The 26,233-nt window shown below is 37.1% G+C and overlaps 1 protein-coding gene across 2 annotated transcripts in view; it reads right to left on the bottom strand.

Moving 5' to 3' along the window:
* adamts14 (ADAM metallopeptidase with thrombospondin type 1 motif, 14) overlaps positions 1-26,233 on the bottom strand; it is a 53,515-nt gene that overhangs the window by 6,368 nt on the left and 20,914 nt on the right. Inside the window, exons 4-19 of one of the 2 annotated variants that reach the window (XM_004080554.5) lie at positions 23,165-23,361; positions 15,864-15,947; positions 13,111-13,267; positions 10,835-10,940; positions 8,914-9,057; positions 8,674-8,806; positions 5,833-5,946; positions 5,586-5,734; positions 4,239-4,411; positions 3,942-4,075; positions 3,503-3,626; positions 3,314-3,394; positions 2,364-2,527; positions 2,121-2,286; positions 566-698; positions 246-453 (exon numbers count right to left, since the gene is read on the bottom strand). In XM_004080554.5, coding sequence (XP_004080602.2) covers positions 246-453; positions 566-698; positions 2,121-2,286; positions 2,364-2,527; positions 3,314-3,394; positions 3,503-3,626; positions 3,942-4,075; positions 4,239-4,411; positions 5,586-5,734; positions 5,833-5,946; positions 8,674-8,806; positions 8,914-9,057; positions 10,835-10,940; positions 13,111-13,267; positions 15,864-15,947; positions 23,165-23,361 — 2,267 coding nt within the window. The remainder of the gene's footprint in view (positions 1-245; positions 454-565; positions 699-2,120; positions 2,287-2,363; positions 2,528-3,313; positions 3,395-3,502; positions 3,627-3,941; positions 4,076-4,238; positions 4,412-5,585; positions 5,735-5,832; positions 5,947-8,673; positions 8,807-8,913; positions 9,058-10,834; positions 10,941-13,110; positions 13,268-15,863; positions 15,948-23,164; positions 23,362-26,233) is intronic. The other variant, XM_011488228.4, reaches the window with a different exon arrangement.

Below are 26,233 nucleotides of genomic sequence, written 5' to 3'. Positions count from 1 at the left end.
ATAGATATTGAACTCTGTTTATTCCCACAGAAACCTAGTTTAATACATATAGTCTAAATATGAAATAGTTATTTTAAAATTTCCTACCAGAATATAAAATGAGGATGATCCACATTATGAGATCATTAGTTTAAAGGCAGAGTTGCCTTTTAAAATAATCTGTAACGCAACCTGGCAGATTTAATTTCAAAGGATAAAAGTGATGTAAGGTAATAAAGAAAAGAAACATGCAGCTTCTAGTTTACCTGAGACCACGCCCCCGTCCGCCACTGCGCAGGGCATGCGGTGTGGTTGCAGACTCGCCTCGTTTCAGGTCGATTGGTGGGACAGTGTTTGCTGTGGATTGGCCTGCTGGTGCCGTTGTGGAGAGCCTGCATGCACTGCACCACTCTGGTCTGGTAGCCAAGTTTCCCGCAGCTCTTACTGCAGGGGCTCCAGTCCTCCATCACCCACCTGTCAGCACATTCAGCTCTTTATTGTGACTTCACTGGCACACCTACACTGCCGAGTACCTTAAAATGGCAAAAAATCTATCTCGGCTAGTCCAGGGCTAGAACTCCCTTACTTTGGCTGACTGCACTCCAGCATGTTACACCGTTTGCGGATTGGTTTAGGCTTTTTGCTGCTTTCACAAAAGTTGCGATGCACCAAACGGCCGTCACTCTTCCTCCTGCATCCATACTTTGTATACTGTATTCCTGAAAAAGACATTTTTACAAAAGTTATTTTACCTTTTAGCTAAACAGACATGTTTTTTTAGATTAAAAAAGTTTTCTTGTATGAAAAAAGCTGAAGCATTTTGTAGCAAATTTCAATTTTCTGACAAAAACCAAAATGGATAAAGCACTCTTTCAACTTTTGAGATACTTTCAGGTGACCATGGCAACAGTTTTCACAGAGGCGGATGCTCATTGACTCTCAGTTGTGGTTGATTAAATTTTGTTTGGATAGTAGAAGCAAAAGGTTGAAATTGATGGTGAAAAAAATATCTAAGGGACTGGAACATTTTTAGAAATTTTTTACTTTCTGGTCACAGAGAAACTTTGTGGTGCTAAACTGAACACCTCTACAGTCTCAGAACTGATGCTGGTACTGATTTTATTCAATGTCAGTCACAAAAGAGACACAGAAAAATGAAAGTGATGCATCAAAAGTTACAATAATAGCCTCCACTAACTTGACAAACTCAAAGAAATTATTTGATATTTGTGGAGAAATTCCTATTAGCAGGATAATGAATTCAATTTATCTGCAAAAAAAATTGTACTTCAAAATAAAATAAGGATTGTTCCTTATTTGGTTGATGACAAAGACTAATCAAGAATCAAAAGCTTCTGCCACTAAAGCAAATAAGAACAAAAATCATCCTATTCATAAAGTCATGATAATGATTGAGAGCCCATTCACATTAATTGTCATTTCTTTGTCATTTGTAATGCTGTTAAAATGTGAACAAGCCATTTAATTAATGTCTCAAGTTCTCAAGTTCTCAGAACATGGATTCTGTTTGATGTTTTTGGAAATCAAAGAAACTAAACCTAATATAAGTCATTTTGATTTAAACCTCACAATTGTAGGAATATGTCAACAAATACAGTACCCCCCCGCGCGAATACGAAGAATCCGTGTATACAAAGAACCACCTACCACCCCCCGCAGCCGAAGAATGTCCATCACCGATCCTTACTCATCAAAAACCCTTCTGAAATATTTCAGATGCTTTGTAAAACATGTATTAAAGAACATTGCTCAGCACAAAGGTTTTTTTTTCAATTTAGAGTAACAGACTGTACCGAAAGGTCCTGCAGCGCGATTTGATCAACGCTTCTCCCAGTAGAACACCAGCGTGCTCTTCATCTCTGCCCCGGTTTTTTAGAAATTCCCGCAGTACCTTCCTCGAACCCAAAAGTCTCATACAAGCGCTTTGAGTTGTCTGAGCTTTTGAAATATGAACCGGAGGAGTCACGCGAAAAAAACAACAACCTGAGAATATGTGAAACCGCAAATATTGAAACACGAATAGGCGGGGGAACACTGTGAAGCAAAATAAAAAATATATATTTGTATTAACTGGGTCAAACAAGAGACAAAAAGGGGGATTGCTTCCTTTCCACACTGACCTCCCCCACATGGTTTGGAGCACTGAGACCAGCTCTTCAGGGCCCATTCATACGTGTCCAGTTCAGAAAGAAGAACATTGTTGTTGGTAATAAGAGGCAGCAGGTCTTCGTGTATTATGTACTTATAGGTCAAGCTAATTTTCACTTCTTCTTCCATTGGAATAACCTGCAATTAGACAAATTCGTGAAAAGGTTTGAGGGGACTCATGAAAGGCTTCTGTACTGCTGCGACCTTTAACATACCAGCACCACGATGCCGTCATGCAGAGGACCGCTTGTTTTCAGTGTTTCCCTGTCGCCATCGCTGGAATACTCCCACTGTAAACCATTTTTGATGAACGTCTTTAACTTTGCATCTTCGCTTTTTTCATTCAGTATGAAGTTGCCGCTGACTTGGTTCTTCACAGCTGTCAATAATGAGAAAAAAGGAGTAAATAGATGAAAATAAGAGGTTATTTTTATTCATCTGAAACTCAAATTAAGGGATTTTTTATTTACTTGAAACAATCTTGGTTTTAGTTTGTCACTTCACAAATAACCATACATTTAATTTAATTTAATTTAATTTAATTTAATTTAATTTAATTTAATTTAATTTAATTTAATTTAATTTAATTTAATTTAATTTAATTTAATTTAATTTAATTTAAGTAACATGTTTAATCAAGAAAGGCTTAAAAATTGACTTTATACTAGATAAAATCAGTCTGTGGTTTTTAAAAAAAACAAAAAATAATCCTGAATTTTTAACATTAAAATTCCCAGCAAATAACTCATTATGCGTTTCCAATCTTAGCAAACTACTGTGGCATATCTTAATGTTTTTCATCACTCCTTTTAGTAAGATGAATAATTATTTTATCTTAAATGTATAGACTGATACAGATCTTATTGCTTGCAGCTTTAAGGACGAAATGCACTCAAAACATATTTTACCCCTTGACGCTTGAAATTATTTCTAGCTATGAAAAAAATTCATTTGTGTTTAACTTTCATGTAGATGCTAAAAAAAGGTAATTTTAGAGACAAAGTGGTTTGATACATATTTGGATCAATGGGTGTCAGAGGGTTAACCTACTTTAAATTGCTTTTTTATAACCCCTTTGATAATTAGAGGAATTAGAATACGCATAAATTCTTCAGAAAGTATGACATTTTTTCAAAAACAGGCAAAGAATGTTAAAAACTCTCACCAATAATATGAGAGGAAGTCTCATTTTCCTCAATGACAATGTGCCGGGCTCCTATTGGGATGTCAAACATTTTCAGCATTCCTATAAAAACACAGAAAGGTTCAGGTCCAACACAGCAGGACACCGCAGACATCTTTTATGAGTTTCAAAAGACGCAACTGATTTCGGCTGTTTCAGGGCGACATTTACCATTTTTTTTGGGAGTTTTGGTCAGCGTCAGCTTCACAGTGCGGCAGTGGGAGTTGTCCCCTTCACACACCCCGCATTTGTCCTCTTCTTTGTAGGAGCCCACCTCCTTATCGCAGCCTACATGCTGCAGAGGGGGAAGAACACAGGCAGACAGTCAGATCCCAGCGAAGCATCACGCGACTTCTACGCAGACTAAGATTGTGGAGAGGAGAGAGTGATGTCAGGGCTGGGGACAGAACATCCACGGACAGCGACACAGTTTCACAGATGATACGCGTCAGTGCGGCACAGAGACATAACAGCACAATCAAAACATCAATAGCCCGTCCAGCAACAAGTGATGACAAAACCTTATGTCCAAGGCAACAACAACTGATAGAAAATAATATGTATGTTGTTATGAGTAGTTTATGTGTGGGAGACTTCAGAAATGACTAACCAGACACTCCCCTCGAGCGCACACACTGTATGGGTCAGAGTAGCTGCACCGTGTCCCATCATGCACAACCTGGTTCATGAATACGATTTCTTCTGTTTCTTTAGAAATGCAGCTCAACTCGCATTTACGGGAGTCTGAGAAAGCAGAAAAACAACACATATTTAGGTCTGTAAAAAACATTTAAGTTTCAGCGTCCAGATGAGCACCTACCTAAATTTAAATGTTCATGGAAAACAGTATCTCCTGCTAAAACTATTGCTTTTATTGCAATGAATGAAAGTCAGAGAGCCGACTTACCATCTGGGTCCTCATACGGCAGCCAGGTGTGCTTCATATTTTTGTGGTATTTGTTGCTTCTCTGGATGCACTGTTGAGCACGGAAGTCCTCGTAAGCGCCAGCGCACTCTTCTGTGTTGCACATCTGGTAGTCAAAAGCAGAGCCGGGGCAGTCTCGGCCCCCATAGGCCGGCCTGAGGAATTACAAAAAGACAGATAAGTGCATATGCTGTATTGTCACAAGCAAAAAATTATCTTTCCAAAAAAGTTTAGAGAAAAGGAAACAACATTTAAATATTGCACAAATGGTGGAGCTATGACACATTTAAGAGTGACATCAAATAAATGAGTACATCAGAATTTAGAAAGAGAATTGTTTTCAGTTTTTCAAGCTCTTTATATTTGATACAAATAATAAATAGTAATAGTTTAATCAAAAATATGTCATGTACAGTACAGTATACGACATGAGTATACTCATTCAAACTAATTAGAAGGTGTGTCCAAACATTTGGTCTGTACTGTATGCATCTAAATATTAATCTTCTGTCATTAAATGCATGAAAACTGTTAATCACAAAAGTGACAAATGACAAATTTTCTCCTTCTCTGTTTTGTTTATAATCAATCAAAAAAAACAAAGAGAAACGCCTTATAGATGACAATCTTACGTAAATTAAGATAAATTAAGACAAATAAAGGCACTAACATAAAAAACGTGTTTGTTCCTAATTTAAATAAATAGCCAAAATATCAAAAGTGCTTGAGTAATCACAGCAAGATCTCTTAACTTTAATTAGAGGGTCTTAGTTTTCTGTCACAGGTTTGAGTATGACACACAATGTCTTCTTTAAATAGTGTGCACGAATCTAAAAAATGATTTAAATTTGCTATTCCTGTAAAACATATAATATACAATATGTTTTATATTCCATATAAAACATATTGTTCTCAGGGAACAAGAAATCTAACCGTCTGTTAAGAAAAGATAAGAAGATTCACTCTGATTTTTATGACGATGCTGAACAAACTGTCTTGAATTTCTTTTATAAATTTATTTAATCCTAATTTGTTGAAATTATGGACTATTTTACTGATGAACAAATGGGATAGATTAGCAGCAGCTATAAAGGGATCAAAAAACTGGAAAAAAACAAGTTTTATGTCCAGTGGCACTTTTCACAATACACAACTACACTGAGGTTGTTTTAGTCAAAACGAAGTCTACAGTTGTTTCAAATCAAGGTTTTGCTATACCTTTTTAAGAATTCTTACTGTCTTCAGTGGGAATTTTGATTCATAATTTGCTGCCAAAGAAATAAGGTTGGTTTTCTTTGAAGTGAGTCTTTCTGGTGAGAAAACACTCACGGAGGATTGTTGCATTGTCTGCTGCGGGACCGGATCCCACCCCCACACGTCCTGGAGCACGACCCAAACTTGGACCATGAGCTCCAGCTCCCATCGTGACCCTGAGGCTCTTGGCTGGACCTCCAGATGCAATGACCTTTAAAACACCACTGCAAATACAAAGGGACAGAAACGTCAGCATTGAACAACTAGAAGAAAAGTACTAGTGGTCGAAGTGGTGTGGGAATTCTGTGTTCATAAATTCTACCTTCCCAGGTGCACAGTCCGTCCCGTCTACAGGTGGACCTTTTTTGGTTTTGCAGAAATACTGGTTGTCCGGGTGGCTGCACCACAACTGCTTACAAGGGTCATATGTTCGAAACTGAGGAGAAAGCAGAATTCATCTTTTTGGTTTCAACAAGAAGCATTTAAATATTAAAGCCGCAAGCGGCGTTGTATGGCCCGCAGACGCAACCCGCCTTCCACGCCCAACTCTACGCACCACCGCCCTCACCGCCCTCACTGCCCACTTTTGATAATGGTTAGTCAAAACGGCATATGCTAATTATGCTAACTATGCTAGCTATGCTAATTTGGCTAAAAGTGCTAGCATTGCGATCAGCATCATCAACTGACTCAGAAAAACACATTACTTAAAATGCTAATTATGCTAACTATGCTAGCTATGCTAATGTGGCTAAAAGTGCTAGCATTGTGATCAGCACCATCAACTGACTCAGAAAAATACATTACCTAAAATGCTAATTATGCTAACTATGCTAGCTATGCTAATGTGGCTAAAAGTGCTAGCATAGCGATCAGCATCATTAACTGACTCAGAAAAACACATTACCTGAAATGCTAATTATGCTAACTATGCTAGCTATGCTAACATAGCTAAAAGTGCTAGCATAGCGATCAGCATCATCAACTGACTCAGAAAAACACATTCCTCCATTGATGAGAGCTATATGTCATATGTTGGTAAAAAAAAAACCTTTTTCCAAAATGGCGGCTTTTTTGTTAATTTTATCTCCATAGCAACCATTTTATGTTTTGGTCCCCTCGAGAGGACGAACAGATTGACGTCAGTTTTGGACAAATCCGTAAAAGTAAATTTTTTTTTGTCCTTAGCAACAGTGGTTTTATGCTAACCACGCCCACATTCCTTATATGTCCATATCCAGTGTTTTTCAATGTATTCTGTTTCAGGCATTAATGCATGCATTAAATTTTCACTGTTTAGTATTGAAATGCATGGGAGTTATAACAGTGCGCCACTTTGCTAGCTTGCTACGCGTACGCCGTTCAAAATCTACAACTTCTAATTCCAACATTTTTTCCACAGTAGCTTGCCATTGATGCCCAAAAAGTTTCGAGACGATCGCTGAAAATTCCAACGACAAGTTTACGTTTGAATCTGGTGGTAAAGGTGTTTTTTATAGATAATTCAAGATGGCCGCCTTTTCCCGAGGTCAAAGGTCGACGAAACTCCAGAGGTGATTGTAGACTTACGCTAGGGACATGCGCGTCAAATTTCGTGAAAATCGCTCGAAAAAAAGTTCATTTTTCCATATTGTGTAAAAACGCGAAAAACTCAAAATGGCATATTTTGGCACAAAATGGCCGCCAAACCGTAGGTCGTGACGCCATCACGTAATGATTTCAAAACTTTCTTTGGATATACCCGACAAAGTTATCTGGGTTTCGTTAGCCGATTCTTAAAAATAAAATCCGAAATAAATTTTTTTTGCCGAGTCAGCACTTTTTTTTGCGATCGTTTTTTGTTTACCACGGCCGCATTCCTTTATGGATTTTGTCGTATGTGACATCATTTTGTTCAGTGTGGGCCAGGGTATCGCATATTTCAGTTTCAGGCTATTCCGATAAAATATGTGCGAGCTAGCTAAAATGGCGACGGTTGCGAATTCGCCACGCGCACGCGTTTCAAATTCTACAACTTCTTATTCCAACATTTTGTCCACAGTAGCTTGCCATTGATGCCCGAGAAGTTTCAAAAAGATTGATAAAAATCCCTAGGACGAGTTTTCGTTTGTATCCGTTACTAAAGGTGCTTTTTTATGAAAATTCAAGATGGCCGCCCCTTGCCAAGGTCAAAGGTCAACAAAACTTCTTTGGTAGTTGTAGAATCGTGATTGTGGCATGTGTGTGCAATTTCGTGAAAATCGCTTGAACAAAAGTGTCGTTTTCCCATATTGTGAAAAAACACGAAAATCGCCATTTCTCTGAGTTCGCCACAAAATGGCCGCCAAGCCGTAGGTCGTGTGGCCATCCCATAATGATTTCATAACTTCTTTGGGATATCTCCAACACGCGTGTTTTGGTTTCGTAACTGTATTTCAAAATATTTTTTTTTGGCCCCATAAGCGATTTTCGGCCCATTCATTTTTTTTACGGGATCGCTCGCCGTGATGTCATCGACTTCGGGGGGGTGACGTTCTCTTTGCCGAAAATTCATTTTCAATTTATCCCAGATGTGTGCCAATTTTGGTGAGTTTTCGGGTATGTGGCGGGGGTCAAAATTAAGCTCAAAGACGCCGTTAGTGTGCAAGAAGAATAATAATAATAATAATAATAATAATGAAACGAAGCAGAAACAATATAGAAGTTTTTGCAGTCAGCTGGCCTATGTATTTCAATGCGGCCTGTCTTTTACTATAGGCTGGGCATGTCTTTTTGGCTTTAAACCCGTTCTTTGAGGGCTTTTTGGGGCTTTTTTGGTTTTTTGTCGTCATTTTTGCGACTACAATTTTGACGTTTGTGCGTTGGTGTTGTGCGTGTGTGTGTGTATTTTTATTGTGTTACACAATTGTCGTGTCGTTTTGTGCTTTGGGCGACTTTTGACCCCATTTTTTGGCGTTTTGACGCGTTTTTTTGACGTTTTGGACTTTTTGAGTGTTCGACCCTCGTACCAGTTACAATATGGTCCTTGCAGTCTATGACTGCTGCGGGCCATAATAAAATCAGTGTGAATTTCCTTCACACTAGAGAATCCTGTCATTCGTGGGTAATTATTTTGGGCTGGCAGCAAATATATAAACAAATTCATCAATGCTGGGACCATGTTTTTAATTTGTGTTGGACTTACAGCAGTGCACATTTTATAACCGACCCCAAAATCAAAGCGGCACTGCTCATCCATAGAGTAATTGATTCCAGGGAGCTCAGGAAGCTTGGGCCACTTGTGTTCAAATGGATCGTCCAGCAGGCAGTCGTAAGAACTGAGGAAACATGGAGGAATAAGTGGGAAAAATCTCAGCAAACATCTTTTCTCTTTATATAGAAACAACTTTCACGAACTGAGAAAGGTTTCTAGGCGGAAACCTACTGGATGTATCTGTTGAGCTCCTGCTTACTGCAGCGCGACCAGTGGTAGCGGTGGAAGGCTGCCTGTACCAGGGGGGCCATGATGCTGCCCATGCTGGTCTCATCTGCACAACGGTTCCCTTGCCCATCATGCTCCATTCCCAGGCTAAAAATATAAAAAAAAAGTAGAAGTGAAAGGCAACATCAAAAGGGATTCAATAAGACGCAAAAGCTTGTGCAGATACAGAAAAAAAAACATTAGTGTTAGAGTGTTAGTGTAGTACCAGCTACAACAAATCCACCTATGCACCAGGTAAAAAAACGGAAACCATTTTAGGTTCTGGGTGATAATTTTTTATGCAAAATACAGATTATTGAGCTTTTTTAGTTGATATAATACTATTCAAAACCTGTTTGTTTATATCTCTTTCTCTGCATAGCACTGAAGTTCATCAGCACTAGTTATAAAACACCCAATCACTTCTTTTTGTTGTAATAATTAAGTATTTAAATCTTTCTGGCCTTTGTGGCGAGAGGAATTTATGCAACTGTGTGGACAAAATGCTCCAGCGCAGACCTCGGCTGTTAATAGAAGCTGATTGCAGATATGGAAAAGAAATGATCTGCTCCTGCAGGTTTGCAATTATTACAACAATGTGGCTGAAATGCTAACTACAGGGGGCTCAAAACAACATCTTAGAGGACTGGGAAACCAGGTTTGGCTCAGAACAAGAAATATACCTTATGAATTAAAACTGACTGCCCGGATGTTCAGAGGCTAGTGGGAAATAATTACAGAGCAAAAACACTACTTGGAAAGAAATCAGCGTTATTAAATCAACCTGTTGGAATAGTAATGGGGCAGACAAACATTACAGCATTTATTATTGTGAGACAACCGGCTGCTTCAGATTCACAAAGTGCCCAGTCAGAGAGTTGGGATCAGAGTTAGAAAGCTACCTGTCAATTAAAATGTAATGAGAATGGAAATTGAGCATCCTTGGACACCTCAGTCAGTTTATCCACAAGTATTTTGTCAAAGTGGTAAAAAGATCACTGAGCAGGCTTGTTTTAAAAATAAAAAACTGTGCAAGAATGTAATTTTTTTTCCCTTAAAATGTATGTTAATTAAGCAAAATAGTGAGGTTCTGTGGAGGAATATTTAAAACCTCTGGGGGTGAACATGGCAAGTTGTTCTGTTAAATTATATTAGACCCATTCCGATAGAAATTGTGTTTTAGATGTTTTTAATATGTTGTTGTGGCATTTTTATGGTGAGGGAGGTCATATATTAAAAACATTCATCATAAACTTATTACATTTGTGAGTATTTCTATCAAATTGTGGTGAATTAGGAGCAGATGAAAAAATGCTGTTGGAAAATGAGCGCACATGTGATGCAGAAAATACACTGGATGGCCCCACACACTTCGGCGAGGGGAAGGGGAGCGGGGTTGCTCTCCGCCAACGGTCCCACCCAGAGTTCAGAGGCAAATTTTTTATAACTACTTCTGCTCTGCAGAAACTTTGTTCTATAAAGCAACACTATAAATCTGCATAGTCAAAATGAAAAGGCCACTGGGAACGCTTTTACATTAAACAGAGATGATTGGAGTGGGTTTTTAATAATTCTGATCTGAATATTTTTGGAATATATTGATAAAAAGGTTGACCAAAAAAGCCTATAGATCAGATACAGTGACTTAATAGTTTACAACCTTGTTGCTTTTTTATATAAATAGTTTTGTCTCAGCAGAAATCAACAGATTTTTATATAACCAACAGACCTTTATATATAATATAAGCTTTTTACCTCCCCCCCCTACATTTGGGTCAAAAATGAAGCTTTAAACCGATGAAGAAAATATAAATCAATAAAATGCTCACTTACGTGAGCTTACCATCTCATTAAATAAGGGCTTGTAAGACTTAGTGTTACTCACACATGGCCAGTTTCATGTGCGACAACGAAGGCAGAAGAAAAGCCGTCCTCGTGGTTTAAGGTACAGCTCCGCAGCGGGTGGCACATCCCCGTCACTGGAGCGTAACCTGGGCAACAGAAAAAGAGCATACAGCCCTTACAATCAGGACACAGAGTGAGGACTTTCTAATAAGGTGCAAAGCCAATGCTATAAAAGGAAATCCACAAGACGCCAACATGACTTCCTTATGGGCCTTTTCATATGCTGATCACTGCTTATCAGACTATTTCTGGAGTATGGCTGAAAATTTCACTGTGAAGACTATTTAGGCACTTTTATTGCTCTGTCTGATTAGTTTATAGTCAGACAGCATCACTCTTAAGGTCCCTGGAAAGATTAAATAGGAATAGGTAATAAGTGCTGTAATTACTTTTATTGGTAAAGTTGTTTTTTTTCCATCTGAATTCAGTTTTTTTCTGAACTTCTCAGATCTATATCAGACATTTTTTTGTAAGCAAAACTTTAACACTCATTAGCAGCAAACAAGGTTTTATTAGTTAAAAGTGAAGGACCCAGAGGCTTCAGTTCAGGCACATCAGAAAGAGTCTGAAAGCAGTTTCAAAGCCTTTTCATCCTCGTTTTTACTCAGCAGACCCCCAGCTGGCATAACAGTGCGTCAAGGAAACAAACTTTTATGCCAAGCACAAACTAAACACTTAACTCGATCAAGAGGTGTGCAGCCATTTAGCTATGTGTCATTTGTTTTTTTGTTTTTTTTCCAGATTACTTTCATGCTTTTTGATCATTAGAAGACCTTTTTTGGCATGCAGGTAAATAGCAGAGAATGCAGCAGACAGACAGCTCAAATAGAGTGTGTGCACGGGCGGTTATTTAGCTAGTGCTGAAAAAATTATTTACTTTAGTGTTTTTGTATGTTTACTACTTTGTATGTACCTGAGTTTAAAAAAAAAACACTTTTTTTTCATCTAGATGAGTGTTGATAACTGCAGGTGGAATAGCAAAACACAACAGCGACAGTGGAGCATTCCCCTTATCCGACAAGTCAATAAGAGGAATTCCTGTGAATGCAGATTCCCAGGAAGCCTTGTTTGATGTTTCTGCACATTCAAGCACATGTAAACAGCGGCAGTACAGTTTACTGCTGAGGGCTAAAAGATTTTGGCCCTGAAATCTTTCCACTATAAACTAATATCATCACCAAACCTATGTTTGGATTTAGAATCTATCATCTCACAGCTAAAAGCTAACGTGAAAGTGTGATGTCTTTCCATGACCTTGAAACAGAGAGCAGGGTTTAGACCGACAAAGTGCAAAGTGCCATAGAGACAAGGCTTGTTATGAACACAACACGTATGCAGCTATGGTAACACCCTGTGGGTGGGACAAGCAAAGCAGGTAGCCCCCGGGCTTTCGTTTAAACATTGCACGTGTGCTTTAAAAAGCTAAAAATATACACAGGTAAATGCAAGATATGGAGTCTGAGAACAAAGAGGGTTTGTTCATTTCTGGACTCAGTCTGTCTGGGAGTTTGACTGTGCACTTCTAGTGCTGGAATGAACAGGAAAGAGACAGCTGAGAAGCACATAAAAACATTCAAGACCCATTATAATGAAAATAGTGTTTTTGCTGTTTTAACATGTTGAGACATTATTGTCATGATGGAAGATGTATATGAAGAAAATTAAGCTTAAAATGTTATTTTTTAGTATTTGTTTATTCAAACTGTTGTGAATCTGAAACAGACAAAAACGTAGTAATGGTGACGTAGAAGCTGCTATCAGCGGGCCACAAGCTCCCTTCTCCGGTCCATTCTGATGCATCCAATTGCAGACGACTAGATCTATGTACATCTTTTTTTTTGATAGCTCCAATATTGCTCGCCATTTATTTGCTTTTACAATAGATCAAAAGATAATTGAAGTGGGACTTTAAGGACAGATATATGTCCAACATGAAATACTGACTTTTTATATGCTTTAATCGGTGAAAATGTTTTTTTGCTTTTTTCTACATGCCAAAAACTATCCTCAGCTTCATCAATTTGTCTAATCTTTCATATTTTTGTAGGGTGGCATTAAGTTAATAAGGTTTTGGAAAGCATTGATCATTTCAAAGAGGGGCTGCGTTCAATAAAACCACGTTCTCGGTTGCAGCCCCCATTTTGAAAGTTTCCATCAACCTTACCTGAGGAAGACTTAAAGCCAAACCCCCTTTGTGAATGGAAGCAGTTATCAGCATTCAGTCTGCACAGGCCTCGATCGAGAAGAATACAGTACCTTGCATACCTGCGGGACCAAAATCTTGCCTTGTGAGGAAGATGGCGTGGTCGTGGTACTCGGCGTGATCGGGGTTGTGGCGCTGCTGTGTGTTGGCCCAACGACACACCTGCTCCAGGCTGCGAGATGGGTTGCCACGCTCAATCAGGCTGATCGACTACGCGACAATACAAGATCAAAAACTCTGAGCAGAAATTTGTATTTATAAAACATATAGATACGGTCACATCCGTTGTAGGAAATGTAAATAAAGAAACAAATAGACTTAAAGCATAATTTTTGAGTCTTTTTTAATCTCTTATTTTTGAAAGTTCCCTGGTGCTAAACCAAATTTGGTAACAAAAAAATATTATTTTAATTAGGTGCACGAAAAAGAGACATTCAATAAAAAACCTACACTTCTAAAACACTTGGGTTATTTATGGGCTATTCAATATATTTTTGGGTTACTTTTTGGAGCAATCCTTTTTTTGGGTCAATTTCAACCCAATGTATGTTTTTTTCTGTCCATAATCAAAATAAACCAGGAATAAATTAGTATCTTTTTAAACTTGGAATTGGGTAAAAGAAAACCCACTTGGGTTATTTTTTTACTAAGAAGTTTTTCGTGTGTAAAGTTTAGGTAACGGTAGAAAACCTAAAATAAGGTTATACCTACTTTTTTTTATTTTCTATTAGCAAATCATTTCCTAAACAAAATTATTTAATAAAACGTATAACTATTTATTTATCATCATCTACTAAGTGTTTTTTTTTCACGATTGTTTGCCACCAGCTTGCTTTTTGTTCACATTTTGGTGAAATGTTTCCATGTTTTTATGGAAAGCAGAAGACAAAAACTCCAAAACTTCAGGTAAAACACACAGAGGTAGACCAAATTTAAGAGTGGACATTTCTGTTTGAATAAAGTCCTTTTCATAAATAAATTAGCATGTCTGACTCTTGTGCTGAATTATGTTCCTTCCTGACATGTAGGTATTTTTTACTTTGACCACTGTTGTGAGTAAAAATTATGTTTTAGCCAAAAGAAAAGCTAAAATCTCTTTCCTCCTTGCAAGAAGGTATTTAAGTGGAAAATGGTTACAGATCACATCTTGAAACAGTGAAACTATCTCCTCAGTTTCTGGATAAAAAGATGCATCCAGCTTGTCTTGAAAGCCCAGAGGACAGTAAAGTCGTGTGGGAAAAGAAACAGCCCTACTTCCTTCCATTCAGCATGTGTGAGCCCCGCAGAAAAAAAACAGCGGGGGCTTGAAATCTATCTCTCTATTTCCTCCGAGCGTGTGAGGATGATGACACATAAAAACCCATTTCGGCTTGTCTGACTGGTACTGCAAAAACAAAATAATACTCCTGCCTCACTTAATCCCTTGCATTATTTATAATCTTATTTCAGTTTTTTTTGAACCTCCACTGACAAAAAACAACAACATTATTTTTAAGGTTTTTGAAAAAGTTTGAGAGAACCAAACATTTTCATCATTAGAACAATATGGATTCATACAGTGGGGCAAAAACGTATTTAGTCGGCAACCAATTGTGCAAGTTTTCCACTTAAAAGGACGAGAGAGGCCTGTAATTTTCTTCATTGACATACCTTGACTATAAAACAAAAGAATGACAAAAAAATCCAGAGAATCACATTGTCTGATTTTAAAGAGTTTAATTGTAAATTATGGTGGAAAATAAGTATTTGGTCAATAACAAAAGTTCAACTCAATACTTTGTTGGCAATGACAGCAGTCAAACCTTTTCTGTAAGTCTTCACAAGGTTTTCACAAACTGTTACTGGCATTTTGGCCCATTCCTCCATGCAGATCTCCTCTAGAGAGGTGATGTTTTAGGGCTGTTGCTGGGCAACACAGACTTTCAACTCCCTCCTAAGATTTTCTATGGGATTGAGATCTGGAGACTGCCGAGGCCACTCCAGAAGCTTGAAATGTTCCTCACAAAGCCACTCCTTGGTTACCGGGGCAGTGTGTTTGGGATTGTTGTCATGCTGAAAGAACCACCTATGTTTCATCATCAATGCCCTTGCTGATGGAAGGTCTTCACTCAAAATCTGATAATACATGGTCCCATTCGTTCTTTCCTTTACACAGATTAGTCATTTTGGTCCTTTTGCTGATAAATAACCCCAAAGCATGATGTATCCACCACCATGCTTTACAGTAAGTATGCTGTTCTTTGGATACTTAGTTTCCAACATAATCTACAAATAAATCCTGTAAAAATCAGACAATGTAATTTTCTGATTTTCTTTTCTCAGTTAGTCAGGGAGGGAATTCGGACATAGCCTTACTTATATTTTAGGAGTTACAATCCCATAATTTACATTTTTGCACATGTTTTTGTCAAATATGTGTTTCTAACTAGTTGTGATCTTCAGATTTCAGTCATGTTGGTAAATTTAGTTAGTTAATTTGACAATTTAACTTCTATAAACCCGATTCCATGAACATAAATTACAATAAATTCATACATTTTTCCCTCATACATTTCTATAATAACTCAGAACAGGAAGTGATACATCGTGTAATAGTTTATCTTTTGGATATGATGCATGAACTCAAAAACATTAGCAGAATCTGTTTAGGTAAACAGAGTTTGTGCATGAAAATAATCTAATTTCTGAATTTCAGAGCACCAAATAAAATAAAAAAGAATACTTATTTCAACTTAAAATCCTTACAACCCACATTTATTTTTTTGAATATCAAAAAGATTAAACGCTGTTGATGGAATCAACTCACCTGCCTGTACCCAACCATTATCATACGAACAAGAACGATGTTAATGTTGGTTCCCAAGGATTCGTCGTGGTAAATTTCATCAACCTGAAAGAAAGAAATTACAATTTTGAAAACGTAAAACTAATTTTTTAATTTAAATTTAGTTTTGAGCAGAGCACAGAGCTGTTCTATGAGAGAATGTTAATTCACACTGGCCGACAGTTGTGGAAGGGAAAAGCAAACAGTTTTTTTATACTTAAGCCACAATCTAAATGAGTGTGGGCAGGAAATTGAACACACAGGGTTACAAAATAATATCAGAGGTTGAAAAAGTTCTCTCGCAGCTTTGTGGTTTCCAAGGCAATTGATAAAAGACCGTTCACAGGTAAATGAGGACTGACATACAATGATTAAAATTAACTAAATTGTGGCTTTTATAAAAAAAAATAAAGCCTCACATGGAAAGACATAAAAAATGAATGTTTTTCTATCTAGTAATCTCTACTTTGAGACTAAAAGCTTGTTTTTTTGTCAGAAAAGACTAAAACACACTGAACACAAACCCTTCATGACTATTCAGTTCTGTAAAAAAAAGAGGTCTTTGCATTCTTGTTCACTGTACGCTAAAAAATACTCAGAAAGTGATGAAAGGCATGATTATACCAATAAACACTAAATAAATCGTTATACTGTAATGTGAAGTATTTTTTCTTTTACAATTATTCTTTTGAAATTTTAACATTCGTGGTGTGTTCTGTCATTCTATAGGGTTTGGATTAAGCTCATCTGTCATCAGCTGCTTTTTGTCTTCTAAATTTAATAAGAAAGAGGTGTTTTTCTGCCTAGACGGAATTTTTTTTATTTCCAGAAATTATTTTTTTTGCTAAGCAACTTACTAAGCCAAAAAGAAACACTAAAATAGTTATTTTTTTAGTGATCATAGAAGTTTAAATACTTCAATAAAACCACAATCTGAAGAATTTTATCCCAACATGATTTTAAATGTTTTGATGTCCTTGTTTTGGCTTAACATTTGAAAAAAACAACATTTTTAAGCTTTTTTTAAAAATTCATATTGTATTTGAGTTTTCTGATCAACAAATAAAAATGCAATGGTCTTTTGTTTGGAAAAAACGTTTTTTTCTTCTAAATACCCTGCCAATGACTGAAAGAATGACACCCCAAAAAACGTTGTTTTTAAAAAAAATCTTAAATCCAATTAGAAGGACTGAACATTGAGCGCCAATAGATGCACATAATAAAATTTGCAGAAACTGTTGCATCAGCTTTAACAATTTAGGATGTTTAAATTTTAGACTAGGTCCGAGACAGGAAGTTTGTTTAAGTTTGACTCAATAAATGTCACTAAACTATACAAATGTTACTTTTGACTATAAATGTAATCTAAAGTCAATCTATTTCCATCATTTCTAAAAGTAAAAGTCATCATAAATGCATTTTGTTGAGGTCAGTTTCTCATTTTAATGATCAAGCTGCCTTTAGCGGGTAAAAATTTTCCCCCTATTTCTGGAAGGGAACTTGAAATCTCTTAACAGATTGGAAATCAGCCAATGAAACCAAAGGTGTTATGTAATGGCATCAAGCCTGACCCAGAAATGATTTCATAGCTATTCGAGTTTCTTTGACAGCGGTGGTGTGTGGAAACATAACACCTGCCCAAGCTAGGATCATGTACAAGCCTCAAGCTCAATTTCCACATGAGTATTTTCTTATTTTCATCTGCTGGCAGCAAGTTAGTACTTAAGAGCCGAACAGACACTAAACCTTGCATTTGATAATTGCTTGTGGATGGAATAGAAAAAGCAGAAAAATCATCAACTTTTTCCATTTTTATCTAGTCAAATTAGAGCAAATGAATCTGCACTTTTTCTTATGTGGTCTCTGCTGAGCTGACATAAAAATGAGCAAAAATGAGCTTTCAACAAATCCTATTATATCAGTTTGTCAGAGCAACTACATCCTTCAAAAGGCATTTTAATACCACTAAGCTCACAGCTTGAAGAGGTAGATTCACAGTCAACTGTAATCCTTTAGGAGCAAATGTTTTACCTACTGACAGCTGGAATCAAATGCATAAATAGAATCTCTTTTTGTTTCCATTTTTGTAAGTCTTGCATGGTGGTGTGTCACACCAACAAAAACAAGCCAATAAGCAAGGAGAGATGAGAAACTTACAACTCATATCCCTGTTAATCCATTATACAATATTATTTTGGCTTTTTAACAGCATTTAAGGATGCCATCTGTTCAAATATCCATCCACAATAATTTTCATTATTTTCCTGTACAGGGTCACTGGGGTCACTGGAGTCCGTACTAGCTTGAGTAGAACCTGGACAAGAATTTTAACAAGAATTTAGATTTTTGCTTTCACCAAAATAATTTAAGGTGGTATTTGGTAATCAATAGATCAAACATCTAGTACAGGTTGTTCTCTGGTCTTGCTGAGAACTGACTAAATACCAGACAGTAAATACATTAAAATACTTTTTAAAATAAAGAGAGAGAAAAAATCAAAGCCTTTTGATTAATTTTTTTTTCTCTTTATTTTAAATTTGAAGGACAGTAAGAACAACAACTGTAATTGATTTAAAAGAAACATTCTGTGGTGAAAAGATCTTAAAGTCTGTAAAATCACATTTTTTGGGAATTATAAATTACCGGTAATAATTAACTGTAAAGAGATAAATAAACATATGTGATTTAATAGAAGGAAAACATGTCTTTCCACTTTTTGAGTCACAGATTTTCTCAAAAAGAGATTCTATTACAGTGAGCGCCAGTCAGTTTGCATAGAAAACAAAATCTCTGGGGTTATTGAGTCATCTTTCAAGTAAATACTTGTTTTTGTGAAAGAGAACAGGTCCATTCTTAATATTTTTAAAAACTATTTAAAGGTTTATTTAAAAAAAATCTTAGCTCTGGTCCTGAATTTTCTTTTTAATTTATCATTTCATTCTAAGCATTTAAATATGTTTGTGTAAGGTTTAAATAGTAGGCATTTAATTTGTCTTACATGTAAGACAAAAAATTTAATAGATTTCTGACCATTAAAACTTGATCTTTGAAGAGATTTAATTAAACAATATACATATTTGTAAAATGTAGTTTTTAAAAGAAATATGTTGTGTTTTCAACAAAAATGTCAAAACATAAGACAGACTTTTTTCTTCTATATTTTTTTAAGACTATGAATAGCGAGATTAAAGAGATTTGATGATCAGTGAAGCTTGAGCTGCCAATTCTTCCAACTCTGTCATCAAACTACTTGTGAACTCCTTTTTGCACCAAAAGAAAAACCGATTTCTAGATGATTTGATCATTTAAAAATTCAAGATAACATTGACAAAAAAGGGAAAAAAATGCAAGTCTTCAGAATTGTACCAAAGTATAACATAGAGTTTATGTGACCTTAAAAGGGTCGAACTTTGTGGTTTATCATTAAGTGAAATGTCTGTAACTCGTGTTTTCTGATGAAAATGTGTCTTGTTTTGATCTTGGCTTAAAGTCAAGCAGCCATATATTTGTTTTGCTACAGCTGTTAGTTCTGAAATTAAACAATCTTAACTTAGTTTTCGTGTGTCCTCAATTAATATCAACGTGTTCACAAAATAAAGTACAACAAACGTTAGGCCAAGAACAAACAAATGAACACTTAAGCCAAAAATGTAAGACAAAAACAGTCATGTGCATGTAAAAAGGATTCTTGAACAAAACATTTACTTTCTGACCCACCAAGGTATTTAAATTAATATTTAAATCAACTACTCACGTCAATAAAAACATTTTAAAAACCTGCATAATTCTAAGATCAACATATTTTAATTGAATTTCTCCAAGGAAAGTTGATCCTTATCCATGAGTCCATACTAGAAAACCTGTCAAAAATTCAGGATTTCCATCAAACATTAATATAAAATTGTGAATCAATGAGCAGTGATGGGGTTTAGAGTTCACATGCTTTTGGGTTTTGACCAAAAAAATGTTTCTGGAGAGTTTAGACACTCTGGGATGAATACAAAACCAGGAGGAGCACATAGAGCATTTCAATTGTGGTTGAAAATGAGACTAACAGCTGAGGCCTTGAGGCACTTGGTGTCCTTGGCATGTGCCCAGTGTCACATCAACAGGGACCAAACCTGATCCACGGTCAAACAACAACGTCATTGTGCAGCCGGGTCCTAAGCAGTCAGTCACCTTGGCTTTGAGCAGACAGTAATCAATCCCTCAGGGAGAATTTCTCCAGGTGGTACTACGCATTCTGCAGCCACAGAGCAGGGATTCAGAGGGATTTAAGCGGGCAGGGCTCTTCCAGACACAGCAAGCCTTTGGCTTACGAGTGCAGCTAAAGAGTTTTGAACCTCATTTGTTTAAACGTTTCTCCTAAGATTGTATCAAGTATCTACAGGAGTTTGTGAACACAACTTTTTAAGGATTTTTAGGTCTTTCCAGAGAGTTCGGTTTTCAAACCATAGGAAAAATCTATCGGAGAACAATTAAAATGTGAAGAAACTCTCTCATTTTTTTCTGCAAAAAAATAAAATATAAACACACACATGCTGTAAGGTGTTTGCAAAAGCTTGGCAATGACTGCCCAACACAGCTTCCAGTCAACTTTTAACTTGGTCTAGTGGAGCTTATCAGGCTGTCATGAAGGGTCCAAATGGTAACTGTTACAGAGTGAAACCAGCTCCCTCTGAAAATCTGACTTGGAGGGATTTGCTTCCAATAAGTAGATTATGGTGGTAGGAGCTGGTGGAACCCATAATGAATGAGCTGAGATTGTTTTTTCTGCAAAAGAAACTGCAACAAGGGCTGATGTCAAATAGCAACAAAAGAGAAAAATAAATACTTCTGTTGTGCATCAACACTGGCATTTTTTTGAGCCCCAAGACAGAAAATTAGACAAAGCAGATCCTGATTGTTTTCTCTTATGATCTGCTGTAATGAGGAGGGAGTGTCATAATTAGGCACAGTCTAGCTTTTGTGTTTCTCCTAGTGGCCAGCTCCTTAAAAATAAAGTGGGGCTCTTCAGTAAAACGGTGATCATTTGTTGTGATATTTTGACCTCAAAGTGAAACTTGTTCGTGGAATTTTTTCTTTTAAATTTCTAAAATGTTTGCTTCATGTGTAAGATAAACAGCAAAATTTGTGGGTTTTTGTACGTGATTATTGGTACCAGAAAGAAAAACAGTAACAGAAGTCCATAAGTTCCAATAAAAACACGAATTTAACTTGAATATTCTGTGAATTTTTTAAAAAAATGTAAACTAAATAAGGAAGTTTAACTTTTGTCTCTGTTTTTTAATACACTCTGTTGTCAGAAGTCAGAGCTCTGTCTCCACCTCCGGTCATCGACAGGAAGAGTTCTAAATACACCACATCTCCCAGCAACCCTTCCTAGAAGCCACACACCTGACTTCTATTTGCAATCACTTCCAGTACACCTTGCACTGAACCTCACTCAGTGCAAAGTATTGTTTGTGCCATGCTGCCTGCATTATTGAGCATATGATCCAGACCAGATCTTCTGATTTCCTGACCCTGTTCTGACTCTGTTTGCCTGCCCTGAATCTCGTCTGGATCTTGACTATCCCGGTCTCTTCTCTGGTGCTCCCATGCTCGGTATTGACACCTGCATGCCTGACTCTGATTAAGCTTTGTGGACAAGCAGAGCTAATAAAACCTGCTGCAATTAGAACCAGCCATCTGCCTGTTTTGTGACACGAGCTGATCTAAGCTTTCATCTGAATGAGGTGATCATGACTGATCTGCTTGTTCTTTTTTTTTTTTTATTTTATGTCAAAATGATGACACTGTGTTCCCCCATAATTGTGCTCAATTAGCCTCATTAGTGATCAAACATGAAAATTTGGTTTATTAATGTGGCATGTTATGGTTTTCATGTTGTTGCCATGTTTACTTAAATGAGTGCACATCTGTGAATTTCATTTTTATTTGTCTTTTCAAAATAAAATTCACGTAGGCCTTCTGCAGCCTGGGACCATCTGCAAGAATACAATACAGACAGTGACACTACAAATAATTTAATTTTTTGGTGACCAAACTAGCAACAAGAAGTTCAAAAATCACTTTAAGAAGGTCAGATTAACCTGAGTTTCTGAAGAAAAGATTTTCGTTTTATGCTCCAGAAGCATTAACTATTAACTTTGAAGTAAAACTGTAAAACTTATAACTTTAAATTTCTTGGATTAGTCCTTAGTTGTTCAGTCATGTTATGTTTTCAGATTTAAGTTCCATTCAGTCATTGACACATCAGGTTCAAGTTTAGTTCAAGTTCTGGGTTTTTTAGTGAGTCATTTCAAGATCCACTTCTTCCTTTTGTTTTTCAAAGCTTGTGCAGACTCTTCGTTTGTCCCGTTTTAGTTCATGTTTTTCTTCTTGCCTTAAGTTTTATTGCTAAACCAAGTTTCTGCCATCAAAGCATTTCTTACCACAAATACCATAGAAAAATGGAAATGGAAATGTTCAAAATAAGCTTGTACATTTTGATCTTGAACCACAGATTTAGATCATCTAATGCCAAAAAGTGCACACAAAATAGCTTCTATGCACAAATTTACCTAATCTGAAAGGGGAAAACAAACCAGATTGCAAAAGGTTTTAAGAAATGCAGGTATGCCAGACTGAAAAAACAAATATTTAAATATGTTACAATAAGAAGCATTTTTTTTTTAGATTTCAAATAAAGCATATTATATGTCTCCCCTCTGAGGAATATACCGGTATTGGATGTGTTTCTTCTTCTGTCATCCTTTTAAAGCAATCCTCTCATCAGATTATTGCTGGGAGATTGGGTCATGCAGCAAAGCAAGCAAAGTCTTCCTCTTTTTGTTCCTTAGAAACTCTTGTTTGGTTTTGTATGGGACTATTCTCTTGAGGGATTCTTTCATCTTCGCCAAATTTTCTCTGGCTCCGAGTCACTTTCTGTGAGTGCTTTGTAACAGCTCTCAATTATTCACGATCCTATTTGTAAACCTTATCCTCTATATTTCACCTCAGCACCTCTTTTTGTTTTGTGCACCAACAAGCTCTTATCATCACACTCCCAACCCCTTTGCTTTTACGATGACTCAATAATGATGCAATCATTCCAATACCAAACATGTTCTGACTTAAAAGTTTTGCACAATTGTTCATTATCTAAATCCTGGATTCTCCCCTTAGACAAAATTTCCATAACAAAAGTAATTTAATCTACATTTTTTAAATTACAAAAATATTGAAAAGAGGGGACACTGAAATAACTTGGCATATAATCCAAAACAAAATCCACTTACTATGTTCATAAGGGTGAGAACGTAATTTTGCACATGCTCCTTTCCATGAAAGCGCACAACGGAGTCATCCACAGCCAGCAGCACTTCGATGTTGTAGTCGTCTTTCTTTGCGTGTCTCCTCTTCCGCTCTGACTCAGATAGTTTGTGTTCCACAAGATCTAGAGCGGCGGGAAGATCTGCGATTCCAACGTCTGCCACTGCAAGACATGAAGAGCACCAGTTTATCTGCTGCAGGAGTGTGTACCTTCTTTTTAGAGTTTCCAAAAAAGGGATGTATTTGTGCTAAACTTGACAAAAAATGCATGGTATTTTTTTTAGGAATCAGGTTTCTCGGTTAACTTTTGTCAGAATTTTTAAATGTGTTTGATTTCTAATTTCAATTCTAGTTTTGCAAACATAATTTTTATCATTTACAAAGCATATCAACAATACAATGCAGACAATTGGATAATGCCTGTGTGATCAAAGGGCATATACAGGTTCATAATCATGAACATGCGCTGATGTAATGGGTGGAACAGAACTGACATAAGTTATGATTGAAGAAAATTTATCTTTGGTGCTTTGGTTTCCTGATTTAGTTTCAAATTTTTTTATTTTTTTTGTTATGCATTGTGGCAGGTTTCCTGGGTTTTCATTTTGTTTTGTTTCATTTTGAAGGTCTGTGGTCCTGCTTAAGAAAAAGTAACTACAGGATAGATCATTATTATTATTATTTATTAGTCTATGTCTGTTGTGTTTAGTCACTCTTTTTTTCCAGATACGTCCAATTCTTGTTCTTTGCCCCCGTGTTTTGTTTCGTCCACGTTGTATTTACAGTCTTTGCTTTTGCTTTGTTGCCTGCTAGTTAGTGTGTTGCTTGTGGCACCACCATTTTTTTCCTTTTCTTCTTAGTTTTGTGTGGTTTCAATACAACAATTTTTTTTAGGATCTGGGTTTCCTTTTATTTAAGTTACAATAAAGCTGGGTTAATCCCATCTGTTGGGTTCTTGTTATATTTACTGTTATTGTGTTCACTGCTATTGATTGTGACAGCAGATATTTGGGAACGTGATGGGGCACTACACGGAATTTCTTTTTTATTGTCCTAAAATGACCACACAGATTGCAGCTGAGTGCCTATATGATGGACATGTTTTGCTTTTACAATCAGGTTCATTTGTTACTCTTTGAGTACATTAATATAAACTCCTTTTAGCGTACTAGACCCCCCCCCCCATGGGAACCCCACAGGTGTCCCAGGCTCAGACCCAAGCTCACGAGAGGCAAGAGACTGCCTGGCGGTCCTGATTCCCGCAACCCCCACCCTCAGGAGCGGGCTACAGCCACCCATGACCGGCCCACACTGCACCCCCAACTACCCGACCGACAGGGGGAAGAGGTCGGGACACCAATGACCGGGGGGGAACCCCCGACAGAGCCCGAGGATGGCAAACAAGAGGACAGGGCTCCAGTTGCTATAAGCAGTGATGAAAAATGTTTGGGGTAGCCTGGTGCGCTGATGCAGGGAACCCCGCCCACACCTTGAGAACACGGTCCTCCCACCTTAGACCTTAGGGTCTAAGTGAGCCGCCAGCTCTGCAGTATAGAGTGCCCCCAGACACCCTAGCCACCCCCCGCACTGGCCAACCCAGGTCTTGATGTGTCCGAGTGTGTTCTAAGGGGTGCAGTTAAAATTGGTGGAATGGAGCAAAGCAGACGCTTCCGTCCTCCAACAGCGGCATCCGATCACCCAAACACTCTCTCCAAAAGGCCCTTCATGTGTGAAATGTGCATGACGGTGAAAAATCTGTGGTGTATGTGTTAAAAAGAGGTCCTTTTAAAATTGGTGATTACTTTCACCAATGGTCCATATATGTTTTTAGACAAATAAAATGCAGGGGAGGGGGTTGTTTCTTGTTTTTCCTTTTCCCCTTTAAATTCAATTGTTTATTCACATTAGTTAATATTGATTGAATATTAATTAATTTGCTACTCATATGCTTTCTTTCAATTCTTGCCTTCCCCCCTCCTCCTCTTCCCCTCTTCCCTACTGTGAGATGTTAGAGTAAAGAGGAATAATAACACGTCAAAACCCTGTCCTCCAAACCCTCCCCGAGCTAGAGGCGCCAGGCTGTAGGGGGGCAAGCATGACATGCCCCCCCGAGGGTGAAAAGCAGGGTTCCCCAACCAGAGCAACCAGGGCCACAATGGGAACACTTGGCCTCAAACGCCGGACCTCAACCCCACAAGAAGACCCCCACCAACCACCAAGAACTAACTAAACAAATCAAGCCACTTGTCACCAATGTTTTCTAAAGATAATAAATCATTAATAACAACTGGATTTTGTAACTGATCAAAACCGGATTATGAAAACTATGTAAAACAATAGAATGAATGAACTCAGTAGGGGTGGGAATATATAAGCTCGCATCTTCCCCCTCTTTTTAAAGGAATAAAACAAGCTCAGCATGTCTTTAGTTAATGATCACTATATTTAATGAAGCAAATGTGATTCAGTTATTTTTTTTCTATGCATTTCGTCATTTCTGTAATGAGTTTGATAAATCTGTGTGAATTCTTTAGTCCTCTGACTTCAATGCTTGAAATCAATCAATAAATCAACCAATCAATGAATCAATGAATCAATCAATCAATCAATCAATCAATCAATCAATCAATTGTCATCATTGCTTTAAGATTCTGTACAAATGTTTAAGTCAAACAGAATATTTTAAAACAATAAAACACTCCTTGTTTGTAATTTACATTAACGGTGGGCTTTTATTTTTTTAAAACAGGAAACAGTTCAAGGAAAAAATCTCAGCAATAAGTGATAAAAATATATTCCTCTAACTTAAACAAATCCCTTTTTAAAAGTGTTTTCACCGTCAAACAACTGAAAATAACTCTTCACGGTCCAAAGATGAAGATAAGCCTCCTCAGTTGATAAGGGCTTTTAGCTTGGTGTGATTTCAGGATTTATCAAATCACACTTTGTTATAAGAGGGACTGAGACTCCATTGATGGAGGGGGTGGCCTTTCAAGTTACTTGGATCCCCCACATTTTTAAGAGTCCTTCAACAA

Source organism: Oryzias latipes, chromosome 19 (genome assembly GCF_053564925.1).
Source record: "Oryzias latipes strain Hd-rR chromosome 19, Olatipes_Hd-rR_3.1".
NCBI classification, from domain to species: Eukaryota; Metazoa; Chordata; class Actinopteri; order Beloniformes; family Adrianichthyidae; genus Oryzias; species Oryzias latipes.
Note: the sequence above shows the minus strand (reverse complement) of the source record. Positions and strands in the feature narration are given on the sequence as shown.